General features: G+C 32.4%; 1 protein-coding gene across 2 annotated transcripts in view; it reads right to left on the reverse strand.

Moving 5' to 3' along the window:
- ush1c (Usher syndrome 1C) overlaps positions 1 to 18,557 on the reverse strand; it is a 36,372-nt gene that overhangs the window by 16,883 nt on the left and 932 nt on the right. For both annotated transcript variants that reach the window (XM_073831782.1, XM_073831783.1), the window contains exons 2-12: positions 14,613 to 14,680; positions 9,699 to 9,842; positions 6,842 to 6,980; positions 5,399 to 5,507; positions 5,134 to 5,158; positions 4,964 to 5,021; positions 4,771 to 4,874; positions 4,493 to 4,577; positions 4,333 to 4,392; positions 4,186 to 4,242; positions 862 to 1,004 (exon numbers count right to left, since the gene is read on the reverse strand). In XM_073831782.1, coding sequence (XP_073687883.1) covers positions 862 to 1,004; positions 4,186 to 4,242; positions 4,333 to 4,392; positions 4,493 to 4,577; positions 4,771 to 4,874; positions 4,964 to 5,021; positions 5,134 to 5,158; positions 5,399 to 5,507; positions 6,842 to 6,980; positions 9,699 to 9,842; positions 14,613 to 14,680 — 992 coding nt within the window. The remainder of the gene's footprint in view (positions 1 to 861; positions 1,005 to 4,185; positions 4,243 to 4,332; positions 4,393 to 4,492; positions 4,578 to 4,770; positions 4,875 to 4,963; positions 5,022 to 5,133; positions 5,159 to 5,398; positions 5,508 to 6,841; positions 6,981 to 9,698; positions 9,843 to 14,612; positions 14,681 to 18,557) is intronic.

The following is an 18,557-nucleotide window of genomic DNA, read 5'->3' on the forward strand; positions in this document are numbered from 1 at the left end:
AAGGTTTGTCTGTTGTTAAGGCATTGTTTTAGTAGATATTTGATGTTTTGTGCCTTGTTATGTCTATAGTTAGCCTGGAAAAATCCAGACCCTAATCTATTAAGATTAAGGGTCTGGCATCGAGTAATGAAAAGTGCCTAACTTGAGGGGCGGCACCAAACATGCATTTGAAACTCTCACTGCACGCAATTGGATAACGCCACGACCAATCACTAAGTTTTCACTAAGCCCCATACGTTTAGCTAGCTACCAGTGGAGCTAACTGATAGATTAAACTCTTGCCGTATCCAGTCGGCAAAACAGCAAAAACGTCCTTCTTACAAAGGAACGATTCGAGCGCGGTTTTCTGTTCCTCTTTTATATGAAAAGCCAAGTCTAACTCGTTCATTGTAGCGGCCAAAGCCGTTTCAAGCAACTGGTGCTCATCTGTTTACTAAATGATTCCGGACGTCGGAGCACTGTCGTCATCAGCTTAGCTCGCATCTGGCCCGCCTACATCAGACACACCGATTTGATTGGTTCCCAGAACTGCTTACGTAATGCAGTAACGTGCATCATTGCTCGATGCCAGAGTGACTTGCAGAGACAATTCAAATTGTGCTCTCGCGAGACCTCTGGATTTCCAGGGTAGTCTATAGTCCTACATGAGAGGTGATTTCAGTCTGTGTTTTGATTTTGAACGTTAACCATTGCAACTATTTCAAAATTATGCTGCTTGCATCTGGCTATTTTACATGCTTTATGTGTGCTTATATACATACATTTATGTCTCAAAAGTATGCTTTATCTCAGAGGAACCATACAAATACAGTTTAAATAGCTTAGCTGGTGTAGAGTTCAGTTGTGTGTGTTTTCACTGACTGGCGCTCTTTCTCCTGCTTTTCTTTGACGATTTTGTTGGTCTCTAATGCCATTCTCTTCTGATGCATTAGTTCTTGTCTGTCAAGCTCACGTCGAGCTTCAACCGCTAGCCGCTCCTCATCCGTCATAAACAGTTCGCTTCCCTTAAATATACAGTGGGCATATCAGTACGTTTGCAGAAACATACGCACAAATAACAACTACAATTCATTAGATACTGTTCAGATCACATGCTTCAAGCACAGGATGGTATGTACAGTAATGCCCGAAATTATTCATACCCCTGGAAAATTCTGACTTAAACTTTTATTCAACCAGCAAGTTTTTTCTGACTTGAAATGACACATGATTCTCCCAAAAGATAATAAGACGATGTTCAAAAGGGCATCATTGTGGAAAAAAATATTTCTCAGCTTTTATTTACATTTGAACAAAAAGTGGCATGTCCAAAATTATTCATACCCTCTGCAAACTGTCACAGTCTATGGGAAAATCCAAAGTTCTATACTATTCCAAATAGTCCAAGCTGTTCTAAAGCATCCTGATTACCCTGATTCATTGGGAACAGCTGTTTTAATCAACTCAACAGGTGAAAAACAGAAGCTCTCTGCTGTTGATTTGTGGACAGTCATGGCTAAGACAAAGGAGCTCACTGAGGACCTGCGGCTGCGCATTGTGGCTGCTCACAAGTCAGGAAAGGGCTATAAGACCATATCTAAATGTTTTGAAGTTCCAGTGGCTACAGTGCAAAGTATATTAAAAAATACAAGACGTTCCGCACTGTGAAAAATCAGAAGCCAAAACAGTCGGAAGCCAAAAGTGACACCTGTGCTGGCCAGGAGGATAGTGAGAGAGGTAAAAAAGAATCCAAGGATCACCACCAAGGCCATCCTTGAAAAGGAGCAATACATCACAATTCTCAACAACAACATCAGGCAGTCTGCAGGAAACTTGGCCTTGGGCACCAGTGGACATTTCAGCATGACAACGACCCAAAACACACAGCAAAAGTGGTGAATGGTTAGCAGACAAAAACATTAACGTTTTGCAGTGGCCCAGACAGAGTCCTGACTTAAATCCAATTAGCCACTTTTCCACTGTCGGGCCAGTGCGAGCCACTGCTAAGAGCGTGCCGGGCGGGGCCAATGGTCTCTAGTCTCAAGCACCAAGGCCAAAAGTAAGCTGCGTTTCCACTATCGAGCCAGTAGCCTCGCAAACCTAAAGCCCGCCCTTTACACACTTCTTTGGATCAAACATCACGAAACCCCTCCCCTTTCAGTGGGGAGATTGAAAGTAAGTCAGGTAGGCCACCATTGTGTGATCATCGAACGAACAAAATGGAGAGAGCCGAAGCGGCTGTTTGTTTGCTCCTTTCGGTGTGTTCTTGGTGGAAGATGAGGCAGCGAAACCAAGATGCGAAGATGGAGGCTTAGCGGTGTTTACGCCGAAAGCTTATGTTAGCGGCAAGGCGAAAAACAACAATACAGCAACGTGAAAGCCGGATACAGCAAATGCAGAAACGCTTTGTAATGTTGGTGATGTCTGTTCTGATGCAAGAAGTGCTCTGCAACAGTTGCTTATGCAGCAGCAATATTTGTAATATTATTACATTAATAAATCACTTGAAAAGAAGCTTTGTTTTTATGACCTACACACAAATCTTTCGTCTAACTTGGTATTACATTAAAAAAATGTTGCATACTATCTGCACACTACTGCAAAAAATAACAACACAGTTGTACTTCTAGTATAATCTTTTATGCCTTTATTTAGGTACAGATACAGTGTATGTTAACATGTTATCAAGATGTGTTGGTGAGTTTTTGGGGAGTTTTTTGGACGATGTAAATCAACATCAGATCTCATTTTTATAGGATCTTATTTGCATTTGTCCAAATTTAAATAAGAGTTCATACTCATCAGGCATGCATTTAAATAATGTTTTCATCACATAGTTGTCTGTAACAACAGTTAATAGTGTAACTATTACTGAATAAGACCTGATTTACACCGGACACAAAAGGTGCCCCATCAGATAACCATTTAAGTAATGTGCCCATCTAAACTGCATAGATTTCCATATCAATATCTGCCTAATGTAAGTGTCTTCTCTGGGCAACGCTTTGTCCATTGTGCGTTTTTATGGCTTTGTACTGTGCCCGCAATTTCTTCAACTTGTCTCGAACTTAACTGGATATTTAACTTTGTGAGTTCAGCAACTATGTATTTTATCACGTCTTCGTTTCTGCAGACGCCGTCAAACTGGCGTTGCAGATTGTCCTCGGCCCAAATGCTTAGAAGAGCCCTGGCATCTTCCACAGACCAGTACTGACGATTCTCCATTTCATGTTTTTGAGTTCTTTGCACAACGTAATACAGCGAAATGCGCATCTTACCGCAGACACACTTTTACCTGACTGCACGCTTACCGGAACTTTGCATAAACTCTGCCTTTCACTTTGACCACGCCTCAAGCCACAGCTGGCCCGCTTTGGCCCAAGGTTTTCGTCGGGCCGAAAAACCTGGGCCATTGGCCCTGAGGAAACACCGACGAGGCACGATCAGGCCCCGGAAGTGACAGTGGAAACGCGACTGGCCCTGGCACGCACTAGCATGCCCGCTATTGGCCCGACAGTGGAAACACGGCTATTGAGAATCTGTGGAGGGAGCTAAAGATCAGGGTGATGGCAAGGAGACCCTCCAACCTGAGACAGTTGGAGCTCATCGCTAAAGATGAATGGGCATAAAATTCCAGATGGAGACATGCAAAAAGCTGGTCAGCAATTATAGGAAGCGTTTGATTGCTGTAATTGCTGCAAAAAAAGGCTTTTCTATTGATTATTGAGAAAGGGTATGAATAATTTTGGACATGCCACTTTTTGTTCAAATGTAAATAAAAACTGAGAAATATTTTTTTCCACAATGATGCCTCTTGTAAATCGTCTTATTATCTTTTGGGAGAATCCTGTGTCATTTCAAGTCAGAAAAAAAAAAAACTTGCTGGTTGAATAAAAGTAACTTTAAGTCAGAATTTGCCAGGGGTATAAATAATTTCAGGCTTGACTGTATGTCATGAAAAAAGCATAATCCCCATACATTTACCACCTATAGCACCAGTTTCAGCAACATGAAAAAAGACAAATATACCAATAACTTTTCAATGTATTACCCATGTCTACAGCTGTCAATTACAGCAGCTTTATACTAAGCAAATGGATTTTCTTTCCACAAAGCCCCTCAGAGAGAGAGAGATAAAAGCCTTGCGAAGGGACTTTGAGATGTTCTGATGGCAGAAATGTATTAGTGGGCTCTCAGTGTACTTACAGCTCCAGTGAGGACAGTGATGGTTAGACTCCTGCTGCTCTTTAACACTCGCACTGCCTGAAAACACATTCATTAGCCAACATGGTTACTGACAGATTCAGTAATTAATTGTTTGATATTTTTAATAGCAAGCAAGGTCCAACTTACTTCATGATGACTGAGGTTGGTAAAATCCACCCCATTGACCTCGACAATCTGGTCGCCAACCTACAAACCACACATACACACATAGTACAGTGTTACTATGCTAAAATCAAACAGTAATGGTTTATTAAAGCAGCTGGATCTGGGAATTAAATAAAATTACCTGTAAGCCCACTTCAGCTGAGACTGAACCCTGCTTCACATTGCTCACATAGATGCCTGGTTTCTGTGTTGGTCCACTTGATATGCTATAATGGACAGTCAAAAGACATTTAGTAAATCTTTCTTTGTCAAAAACAAAAGTAGGTTGATTAAGAAACCCAAACATATGTTTATGCCATGTACTTCATGACATTTTTCATATTTGAAGTCATAATCTCATAAATAAATGGTTTTATTCAATGAAGTGTGAATGAAGTATGCTATAGTGCATATGCCTACCTGATTCCCATGCCTCTGGTGCCCACCAAGCTAAGGAATACCTTCTTTTCCTTGATTTCTTTTCCTCCAATTGAAGTCAAACCAGCCACACTAGTCTTCTTCTCCTGAGATGAAAAAATAAAAAACAGGGCTTAATAAAAACAATAAACTTGAGCTAGTTTAAAATAGGACGCTGTGAGAAGGAAACACTTACCCCTGATTCAGACACAAACTGATCCACAAACTGCCACTTCAGAGGGTCTTCAGAGGAGCTGATTGTGACACATTCACAATTTATCAATATCATTATGGAAATGTATTTCACAGTTATTCCTCATATCAGAGAATTTTGTTTAATTTAAGTGACTGATAACACCAAATTACCTTTTGACAGGAATCATTCCCACATCTGAGAAGAGAGTCACAATGGGAATAATTAAAATAAAAACATCAATAAATAATGAATCACTGATGATAATGAACACTCTTCTCAGAGCTGCTCAACTATAAAATCAATCAAAGTTCAACTCTGATTGAATACTGAGAGCTAAATCAATTAATCAAACCCTGTGGAATTAGAGGGAATTCGTTTTGCTCTAATTAGTAAAGTCAGCTCTCCATGTAACAATATAAAACTCTTAAATCTTACGGCGGACTTTCAGAGACACAGTCTTCTTGGTCTTGATGAGGTTGATGACCTCCTCATGAATGCAGGAGGAGATGGAGTAGCCATTAATCCGCACAATCTCATCGCCAACCTGAAGAAAACACAATAAACCACATTCATATAAAATACGTGACATATGTGACCCTGGACCACAAAACCAATCATAAGTAGCCCTAGTATATTTGTAGCAATACCCAACAATACATTTTATGGGTCAAAATTATACAATTTTGTTCTATGCCAAAAATCATTAGGATATTAAGTAAAGATCATGTTCCATTAATATATTTTGTATTTTTTCTTCTGTAAATATGTCAAAACTTAATATTTGATTAATAATATGCATTGCTAAGAACTTCATTTGGACAACTTTAAAGGAAGTTTTCTCAATATTTAGGTTTTTTTGCACCCTAGGGTTCAAATAGTTGTATCTTGGCCAAATATTGTCCTATACTAGCTTTCAGATGATTTATAAATTTCAATAAAAAAATGACCCTTGTGACTGGTTTTGTGTTCAGGGTCACGTATGTTATTTAACATTTTTATGAAAATGTAGAACTGAAAATACCAGTAACACTTTAAATATACCAGAATATTTCCCCCCAAAATAGACACATTTTGCACTTGAAACATAAGGGCTGCGTTTGAATTCTTTGACTTTGTCTGCAGGACATACATTAATCATAAAGACTACAGTAAAGGACATGTAAGGTGTGTTTAGATAGAGGACGGAAATAATTTAAGAAGGCTTATTACGCCCCCTAGTGAAAAGAAGATGCCCTGATCATGTATTTTTTGTGCAGCCCATGTAAATTACACACATCAATTTGAATATTTAACATTTTCTGTTGTCAGATATTTAATATAAGGCAAGATTGTGTGTAAATTACACAAATGTGACCCATCATCTTCTACATTACTTTGTTACATAACATACATTAGTTGCTAAAACAGTGAAAGCAATGCTTTTTATATGGGTCATTTTACAGAATTGGTTCAAAGTAAAAAAAAAAAAAAAGTAATTTCTCCACAAATCTTGTATGTTTGCAAATTTTTATAATTTCCAAGGTACACATTTCTAGTAATTGTGCAGTTAATTCTCATATTGTATTTTCAGAAAGTTTTGGAATATTTGTCCTCTCCTCAAATTTGTCACTGGTGAAACAGTGATATATAACTCAATAAGAAGGTTTTTAAGATTTTGCTGACATCTTCCTTGTAAATATATATGTATATATATATATATATATATATATATAATTATTTTTTTAAAATATGATTGTGGGTTTCAATAGATAATAGAGGAATCTTAGGAAACATCTAAGATTTGAATACTCAAATGCTTTTTAAATGTGTTTTTTGGTTGTGGGACAGCAGTTTGCACCAGTTCTGTAGATTATAACAACCTCTTCTTGATTTTCTTACCTGCAGGCCAACATTTCCTGCCTGTCCATCTTTGACTATCTGTGATATAAAAAGGCCACAGCCGAACTCCAGCCCACCTCGAACACTCAAACCCAGACCCTCAGGATGTGTGCGGTCCAGACGGACTTCCTTCAACTTCCTGCTCATAACAAAAGACCAAAACAGAACAATCAGAACAAAACAGAGGCATCTACAATTAGTAAAGGTTGAACATATTTAGTGAAACGTATCATGGTTTTTGTTAATATTTTGATATTTTTATGGTTTTAGTTTAAGTTTTAGTTAAATACAATAACCCTGATACATATACAGTGAGGAAAAAAATAATTGATCCCCTGCTGATTTTGTACGTTTGGCTACTGACAAAGAAATGATCAGTCTATTATTTTAATGGTAGGTTTGAACAGTGAGAGACAGAATAACAACAAACAAAATCTAGAAAACTGCATTTCAAAAAAGTTATAAATTGATTTGCATGTTAATGAGTGAAATAAGTATTTGATCCCCCATCAATCAGCAAGATTTCTGGCTCCCAGGTGTCTTTTATACAGGTAACAAACTGTGATTAGGAGAACTCTCTTAAAGGGAGTGCTCATAATCTCACCCTGCATCCCAATGTTCATACTTATGCTACGCCCTTAAAGTATGTACTCTTTAGGTGAAGAAAAAGTACACACTTTTGAGTGTGTAGTAGAAGAGTAGGCAAGCTTTGGGATATACTAACATGTCACACAACTGCGTCTTTACCCTGTCACAGAAAACTGGCCTGTCAATCATCTTGTCACAGTTAACATTCTCTACATTTAATTTAATTTAACATCCTACCATATTGGAGAGAAAAGTAGCATGTTGATCTGCCATTCACTGGTCTTTCATGCCGAAAACTCATATTTTCTCATAATGATGCATTTAAAAGTTAACGACCAAACGAGTGTTTATAAAAGTTCACATTGCTGTTGCAGATGAAATATAACACAGATAACATTAAATAAATATTTTTTTACCAGTTAAATGTGCATCTCTGCCTAACCGCCGGTCACGCACATCCACCATGCTTGTAGTTTTTTAACACGTTTTATTCATGTTTGTAGTTCTAGACTGAATCCTTTGCTAAAGCGCAATAGATTGTGGGCAATATTAGCCATTAAAGTGTGCACGGATCCACACTTCAAAAATCGACCTGAAATAGTAGACCATCCGGGGCATACTATGCTTTGGGACACACTTATTGTAATGACACATACTATTTAGGATGGATAGTATGAACATTGGGACGCAGGGTCAGTTTGTTACCTGTATAAAAGACACCTGTCTACAGAAGCAATCAATCAATCAGATTCCAAACTCTCCACCATGGCCAAGACCAAAGAGCTGTCCAAGGATGTCAGGGACAAGATTGTAGACCTATGCAAGACTGGAATTGGCTACAAGACCATCGCCAAGCAGCTTGGTGAAAAGGTGACAACAGTTGGTGCGAATATTCACAAATTCACAAACACAAAATAACTGTCCATCTCCCTCGGTCTGGAGCTCCATGCAAGATCTCACCTCGTGGAGTTTCAATGATCATGAGAACTACACAGGAGGATCTTGTCAATGATCTCAAAGCAGCTGGGACCATAGTCACCAAGAAAACAATTGGTAACACACTACACCATGAAGGACTGAAATCCTGCAGCACCCGCAAGGTCCCCCTGCTCAAGAAAGCACATGTACATGCCCATCTGAAGTTGCCAATGAACATCTGATTGATTCAGAGGAGAACTGGGTGAAAGTGTTGGGTCAGATGAGACCAAAATCAAGCTCTTTGGCATCAACTCAACTCGCCGTGTTTGGAGGAGGAGGAATGCTGCCTATGATTCCAAGAACACCAACCCCCACTGTCAAACATGGAGCTGGAAACATTATGCTTTGGGGGTGTTTTTCTGCTAAGGGAACAGGATAACTGCACCGCATCAAAGGGACGATGGACAGGGACATGTACCATCAGGGCCAGGGCATTGAAAATGGGTCATGGATGGGCATTCCAGCATGACAATGACCCAAAACACAGCCAAATCAACAAAGGAGTGGCTCAAAAAGAAGCACATTAAGGTTCTGTAGTGGCCTAGCCAGTCTCCAGACCTTAATCCCATAGAAAATCTGTGGAAGGAGCTGAAGGTTTGAGTTGCTAAGTGTCAGCCTTGAAACCTTAATGACTTGGAGAGGATCTGCAAAAAGGAGTGGAACAAAATCCCTTCTGAGATGTGTGCAAACCTGGTGGCCAACTACAAGAAACATCTGACCTCTGTGATTGCCAACAAGGGTTTGGCTAAGTCATGTTTTGCGAATACTTATTTCACTCATTAAAATGCAAACCAATTTACAACCTTTTTTGAAACTGTTCAAACAAACCTACCATTAAAATTATAGACTGATCATTTCTTTGTCAGTGGGCAAATGTACAAAATCAGCAGGGGATGATCAAACAGTTTTTTCCGTCAGTGTAAAACAAAATATATTTATATTCTTTTTTTCTCTTTTCTCTGAGAAAACAACAAAAGACACATCAGGAGGACACAGAATCCAGTTCATTGTGGTCCTATTAGTGCTGTGCATCAGACACGGTTAAATAAAGCTCCTTTCTCTGTGCTTATAACGCTGTCCCTTTGCCACGTTTGACTGAGCATGAGACAAAACAATGATTGTCTTTGGAGATGAGAGTGGTGTTGTCATTCTGCCTCCTCCTCTCATTTCCAGTGTCCTCTTTCTCTCATTCATGCACAGAAACATTCCCATACTTCTCAGAAGCATCACACCCAATTAACCCCTTTGTTAACACCTCATTACTGTCTGTGTTGCTGGTTTCCTCTCTCACCTGGATCTCTTAGGCGTGAGCTGGTCGTACTGCACCTGGTGCTTCAGAGGAATCAGGGGTCTGATGGCATCAAACAGCGGAAGGCGTTTAGGCTCATTTATCACCAGCTTCAGGTCGCCGACCAGGACAGGAATGTCCATGGATCTATAAAGGGCAGAGGAGAGAGATTTAAACAGGACCTGATTGAGCACATGCAAATTACAACAGTTTGTGTAACTTTCTAAGACTACTGCTGATTCAACAAACTGTCTTGATACTGAATCTCTGTTATTCAATCATTATTTTATATTTTTAATCAAGTTTAATGGAACGTCATGAACATAAATTATAAGGCAATTGTTCAGAGAATAAGGTTAGGTTTAATAACATAATTGCAAACATATTGACTGTTTTCAGACAGGTTTCTAAAAAAAAAAAAAAAATTCAGGACAGTTCAACTTTTTACACCAGTTTTAACACTCAGATGCAAAACACTGCCTCAATCTCATTACAGTATCATGAAAGTTAATACATCATGGTATAAATGTAAAACATAAATGTGAAAAAAAGTATGTTTTATGGTATACTACAGTAATGAAAATGAGCACGGGTGACATTTATAGCTGAAAATTATTTTTGATGCCGAATCTCTATTTTGCAGTCATTTAATATTTCCCATCAAGTGATGAATGAAAGGTCATAAATATAAAGTATAAGGCAATTGTTTATAATTTAAGGTTAAAATAAGGTTAGGTTTAATGGTGAAGTGTCTAAATTCTGCACCACCAAACAGACTTGCAAAAATAATGACTGTTGTCATACAGGAAAATAAAAATAAAATAAAATAAAATAAAATAAAATAAAATAAAATAAAATAAAATAAAATAAAATAAAATAAAATAAAATAAAATAAAATAAAATAAAATAAAATATGTTTTCGGACATTTCAACATTTTACACACTAATATTTATCACCGACAATTTATTTTAATACCAAATCTCTGTTTTTCAATCATTGTTTGATATTTTCCATCAAGTTAAATAAAAGGTCATAAACATAAAAAATAAAGCAATTGTTAATAGAATATGAATAGGTTTAATGGTGACGTGTCTTAATTCTGCACCACCAAACAGAATTACAAAAAAAAAAAAAAAAACTGTTGTCAGACAGGTTTCTATTCTATTCTATTCTATACTAAAATAAAATAAAATAAATGTAAATATTTTTAGGACATTTTACCACTGGTTCTCAATACTGTAATGCAAAATCACTCCCATTACTGTATCATGAAAGTTAATACATCATAGTATAAATAAAATATATATATATTTATATATTTTAATTTTTATTTTAATTTATCTTAAAAGTCGTTATAACATAGTATGTTTTTATGGTATACTACACTAATGAAAATTAGTTATGGTTAGGTTTAATAGTGAAGTGTCTAAAAGCTAAACCACTAAACTAAACTAAACTAAACTAAACTAAACTAAAATAAAATAAAATAAAATATTTTTTTCCCCCAGGAAAGTTCAACATTTTACCACTGGTTCTCAATACTGGAATGCAAAATGCAGCCTCAATCCCACCACTGTATCATGAAAGTTAATACATAATTATATAAATTTAAAATTACTTATATCTTAAAAATCTTTATAAAATAGTATGTTTCTGCCTGAACACATTTTGGCGGATATTTATGGCCAAAAATTATTTTTTGATACCGAATCTGTGTTTTACAATCACCATTTAATACTTCTGTTATTTAATATAAGTTAAATGAAAGGTCATAAACATAAAGCATAAAGGAATTGTTCATAGTATATGTTTAGGTTTAATGGTGAAGTGTCTAAATTCTGCAAGACCAAACAGAACTGCAAAAATAATTTCTTTTGCCTGACACGTTTCTAAAATAAATAAATAAATAAATAAATAAATCAATAAATAAAATAAAATCTTAAAAATCTTTGTAAATAGTATTTTTTAGATAAAGAAATTCTGGCTGATATTTATAGCGGATAATTATTTTACTGTTGCCTGACAGGTTTCCAAAAAAATAAAAAAATAAAAAAATAAAGTAAAATAAAATAAAATAAAATAATCACTTTATCATGGAAGTTAATATATCATTATATAAATTTAAAGTTACTTATATCTTAAAAATCTTTATAATATAGTATGTTTCTGCCTAACCACATTTTGGCTGATATTTATAGCCAATATATATATATTTTTGATACTGAATCTGTGTTTTACAATCACTATTTTATACTTCTATTATTTAATATTAGTTAAATGAAAGGTCATAAACATAAAGCAGTTGTTCACAGTATATGTTTAGGTTTAATGGTGAAGTGTCTAAATTCTAAACCACTAAACATAATTGCAAAAATAATGACTGATGGCTAAAATAAAATAAAATAAAATAAAATAAAATAAAATAAAATAAAATAAAATAAAATATATTTCTATCTTAAAAATCTTTGTAAAATAGTATTTTTTAAGATGAAGAAATTGTTATTTAAATAAATTGATATTGAATTGATATTTATAGGCCATAATTATTTTTAATACTGAAACATATTTAATATAAGATAAATGAAAGTCATAAAATTAAATAAATTACTGTAAAATATTGTAATTATTTTATTTAAGTTACTAGCCTATATTAATTTTTTTTTTTTAAACAGTTTGATTTGTTGCTTGTTGTGGAAAATGTCACTTTATACCCACATAAAGCTTATGAATTTGGAGGCAGCTGCTCTATGAATCATTGATATTTCACTCCTGACTCAGATTTCAGAGACAAAGGGACGCGAGAGAATGGCTGCCCTTGAATGCGGGGAGGACAGTGGAAATGATCTGATCCAAGTTACTTTTCCATTGGATTAGGCCTCTTATTCCAGTCCAGCGGAGCAACGACGTGTTGATTTACACACAAGATCACAAATAAAGAGCTGAGGGAATGCATTCAGCATTTTCTACTGTTACACTCAGATAAACAGGCACTGAATACTTTTGTGCTTTTGAATGCATCATGCAGTTTTCATTTGATCAACAGATTACCAGAACTACTGATGGAAAATTACATTATTTATCAGCCTCTTAAAACGTTTCAGTACACACGACTGCTGCTGAGACATTTGGACACCATTTATATTCTTGGCACATTTTAAAATTACACTTTCATGAAGAAGTATGTAATATCTGTCAACTGTAATAAAACAACTACATTTGTATGGTTTTCTTAGTGGTTTCTAGGTTGTTCTGGTGGTTGCTAAGTAGTTTGTTTAAATTACTAACCCCAAATCAACTAAATCTAAGTAATAGTGATATATATTGCCAATCATGTTGCAGTTTATAAACATAATTAATATTATTATTATTATATTATAATAAGTAATATGCAATATAATCATAATTATTATTATTTACAATAATAATAATTGTATTATAGTGTGTATTTTTAACAAAACAACAATAACAATAATTAATAATAATAATTGTTATTATTATTATTATTATTATTATTATTTAAAACATGCAATATAATAATAATTACTATTATTGATGATTATTATTATTATTATATTATAATAAATAATATGCAATATAATAATCATTTGTATTATTTACAATAATGAATAATTGTATTATAGTGTGTTTAACAAAACAACAATAACAATAATAATAATAATTATAATAATAATTACTGTTATTGACAATAATCATAATTATTATTATATTATAGTGAATATTTTAACAACAACAACAACAACAACAATAATATTCAAAATATGCAATATAATAATAATTTGTTTTATTGACAATAACAATGATAATATATTAATATATATAATAATATGTTAATATATTTATTAACAACAAAACAAAACAACAACAATAATAATCCAAATTTGCAGTATAATAATAATTACTATTATTAATAATTACCATTATTGGCAATAAAAATAATTGTTATATTATAGCATATATTTTATTAACAAAAAAATAAATAATAATAATAATAATACATTATTATTATAATTATTATTATTATTTACAATATGCAATTTAATAATAATTACTATTATCGACAATTACAATAATAATTATAGTATAGTATATTTATTAACAACAACAACAATAATAATAAGTATATTATAGTGTATATTTTATTATTATTAATAATAATAATAAAATATGCAATATAATAACAATAATAATTAGTATTGTTGATAATAACAATAATAATTATTATAATGTATATTTTATTATTATTATTATTAATAATAATAAAAATAAAATATGCAATATAATAATAATAATTAGCCTTATTGATAATAACAATAACAATTATATTATAGTGTATATTTTATTATTATTATTAATAATAATAATAAAATATGCAATATAATAATAATAATTAGTATTTTTGATAATAACAATAATAATTATATTATAATGTATATTTTTTAACAACAACAATAACAATATCCAAAATATAAAATACAATAAATAGCATTATTAACAACAACATTAACAGTTATATTATAGTAAATATTTTAACAACAACAACAACAACTTTTATTCTTCTTATTATAATGTTTTTTTTAATAACAGCAACACTTACTATACTTATTATTATTATTATTATTATTAAAAATATACAATATAACAATAATTGGTATTATCAACAACAACAATCATATTACAGTGTATCCTTTTTAAGAACGATAACAACAACAACAAGAATTCTTATTTTTCTAATTCTAATGCATATTTTGAATAACAGCAACACTAATAATAATAATAATCATTGTTATTATCTTTATTATTATTATTACTACATTTGAATGGATAAAATAGTGACTTTGTGTTCTAAGGTTATTATTATATTCTTCTTCTTAATACATATTTTAGAGTGTGCTTACTGGTGGTACATGCGGAGAACATCATAGAGATAGTCCTTCTCTGCTTCATTATCAATCAGCAGCTCTACCTGCACAACACACACAAACACAAAACCTCTGATCAGATCATCATTAATAATCAGAAAACACAATCATATGCCCATCTTTTACCTGGTGGCGGCTAATCTGCTGTAGAAATGTTTTGAGGAAGCGTTTTGGCCAGTCAATGATGTAACACATGTCTCTCTCACTGAGCGAGAGACTAACAGAAGGTCAGGGGAAGGTGGAGTGAGGCAGAGAGAGAGAGAAAGAGAGAGGAGGTGGAGGAACTATTGTGTGTTTGTACGTCAAGCGTCTCTCAGATTGGCTGGGTCTGCTGTTGTTTTTAGTTGAATAGGTCAGGTGGATCTTTTCCTGCATTGTGAGTATCATTAGTTCGGATCTGCTCCACTGGACCTGCTAATGTTCCCGAGCTCAGATAAAGACGTTTATCATGCTAGCAGTGTCAGCTTACATATTATCATAAGAATGCTAATGGTGTTCATGTTCTTTTAGGTTGTCATGCTAAACTGAAAGCTAAACTTCTTGATTTTTAAATAAATAAAATGAATGAACAAACAAATGATCAAAACAAAAACAAACAAACAAATGGCTGGAGAAACAAATAAGTTGGAACTGATTGAATGAACAAACCAACAAAATGGTTGGATAAGCAAACAAACACAAACACAAAAACAAACTAACAAACTAAATGAACGGACAAACAAATGAATGAACTACACAAAAAGAAACAAACAAATAAATGAAAAGGGCTGGATAAAACAAACAAATGAATGAATTAATTAGTTTAATAGACTGAAAGAAGAAACAAAAACAAACCGATGAACAAAATAAACAAATAAAAGGGCTGGAAAACAAACAACTAAATGAAATGCTTTCATAAACAAATGAAAGAGCAAAGTAAACAAATACATAAACTAAATAAACAAAAGCGTCTGTATGGTAATAAATAAACAAATAAATAAATAAATAAAAGAAAAAGAAAATTGTTTGAAAAAAAATTATGAATGAAGAAACAAAAATGACTGAATGAACAAACAAAAATGTATGGAAGAACAAACAAACAAATAAAATGACTTGAAAACAAGCAAACAAATAATTAAAATGGCTTGATAAACAAACAAACATACGAAAGACAAAAAAATAAATCAATAAACAAAGAAAAACAAATGTATGAACAAAACAAACAAATAAAATGGCTTGCAACCGAACAAACAAACAAATACATACATTTAATGGACTGAATGAACAAACAAAAAAGGATGGATGGATGAACAAATAAAATGGCTTGAAAACAAACAAACAAACAAATGATTAAAATGTCTGGATAAAACAAACAAACAGACAAACTAACTAACTAACTAACTAACTAACTAACTAACTAATTAATTAATTAATAAGTTTAATAGACTGAATGAAGAAACAAAAACAAACCGATGAACAAAACAAACAAATAAAATGGTTTGAAAACAAACAAACAAATAATTAAAATGGCTGGATAGACAAATGGAAGAGCAAAAAAATAAATACATTTAATGGACTGAATGAACAAACAAAATTGAATGGAAGAACAAAACAAACAAACAAAAAAGTAAAATGGTTTGAAAACAAATAAAAAATTTAAATGGCTAGATAAAACAAACAAACAAACAAACAAAAGAGCATAAATAAATAAGTAAACTAGACTAAATAAACAAACAAAAACAGATGGATAAACAAACAAACAAATACAATGGCTTGAAAACAAAGAAACAACTAAATAAAATGGCTGGATAAACAAACAAACGAATGAGCAATTCAATTAATTACTTTAATAGACTGAATGAAGAAAAAACAAACAGATGAACAAAACAAACAAACAAATATAATGGCTTGAAAACAAAGAAACAATTAAATAAAATGGCTGGATAAACAAACAGACAAATGAGCAAAACAAACAAATAAATAAATAAAATGGACTAAATAAACAAACAAAACAAATGTATGAACAAAAAGCAAATAAAATGCCTTGCAAACAAACAAAAATAAATATGTTTAGTGGACTGAATGGATGAACAAACAAACAAATCAAAATGACTTGAAAACAAACAAATAATGTAAAAGCCTGGATAAACAAACAAATGAAAGTCCAAAAATAAATAAATAAAATGGACCAAATAAACAACACAAATTAATGGATGAACAAAACAAACAAACTAATAAAATGGCTTGACAACAAACAAACAAATAAATCTAATGGGCTTAATGAACAAACAAAAATGGATGGATGAACAAACAAACAAATAAAATGGCTTGAAAGCAAACAATTGAAATGGCTGGAAAAACAAACAAAATGAAAGAGCAAAAATAAATAGATTTAAAAATAGACTAGATGAACAAAACAAACAAATAATATGGCTTGAAAACAAACACATGAATGAACAAAATGAATGAATGAATGAATGAATGAATATGGACTACATGAACAAACAAAAATAAATGGATTAACAAAACAAACAAATAAAATGGCTTGAAAACAAACAAATAAATTTAATGGACTGAATGAACAAAAAAAACGTCTGGATAAACAAACAAATATAATGACTTGAAAATGAATAAACAAAACAAAAACAAACAAATAAATAAAGTGGCTAGATAAACAAACAAATGACTGAACTAAATAAAAAAATAAATAAGGACTAAATTAACAAACAAAAACAAATGGATGAATAAAACAAACAAATTAAATGGCTTAACAAACAAATAATAAGTTAATTTAATGGGCTGAATGAACAAATAAAAACAGACAAATTAACAAAAACTAACAAATAAAATGGCTTTAAAACAAACAAATACATTTAATGGACGGAATGAACAAACAAACAAAATGGACAGACAAACAAACAAAAAATGGCTTAAAAATGAACAAAATGAAAACAAACAAATAAATAAAGTGGCTAGATAAACAAATAAACAAATGAACAACATAAATGAATAAACAACGAATGGATGAACAAAACAAATAAAATGGCATTATAACAAACAAACAAATAAATAATACATTTATTTAATGGGTTGAATAAACAAAAACGGATGGATGAACAAAACAAACAAACAAACAAACAAAATAGCTTGAAAACAAACAAAAACAAATAAATAAAATGGGCATTATGAAAGAAAGAAAGAAAGAAAGAAAGAAAGAAAGAAAGAAAGAAAGAAAGAAAGAAAAAAAGAAAGAAAGAAAGAAAGAAAGAAAGAAAGAAAGAAAGAAAGAAAGAAAGAAAGAAAGAAAGAAAGAAAGAAAAATAAATTTGTACATGGTTGGATGAATGGATTAATATCTTTTACAATTATACAACAAGAAAAAAACATTTAATTATTCAAATACATTAAAAGTTAAATGTAAATGCAAAAAACAATGTTTTTATTTTTGAATTTTAGTTTTGTGTTAACAACAATTCCTTATTATGTGAACATTTTAATTATTAAAAAAACGAAATGTTCATAACAAAAGAATAATTTGCTATGTGAACACTGTGGGGATGTAAAAAAGCATATCCAAATTGTTATATCCATGTCCATAATATCAACACCAATGTCAGGCCACATGTAATAAAAACAGTGACTGTGCTCAAATGCTATTTAAGCTGCCATAAACATTTTGATAAGCCCAGATGACAGTCCACCTTTGGACTTTAACATCATAAACTGATGCTGAAAGCAGATATCCATAACTAAAACCAGTTTCATTCCCTCTTAGTTTATGCTAAGTGTTTTGAAATAGACAAATGAACAGAAAGGTCATCAGCATATTGTATTAACATGGAGGGGAAACCTAAAATGAAATGCAAAGCTTTTTAATTTATAGTGTGGCTTTCCCACCCCCATCTACAGGCAATAAGACAGGCTCAACAATAAATGCCACAA

Source organism: Garra rufa, chromosome 25, assembly GCF_049309525.1.
Source record: "Garra rufa chromosome 25, GarRuf1.0, whole genome shotgun sequence".
NCBI lineage: Eukaryota > Metazoa > Chordata > Actinopteri > Cypriniformes > Cyprinidae > Garra > Garra rufa.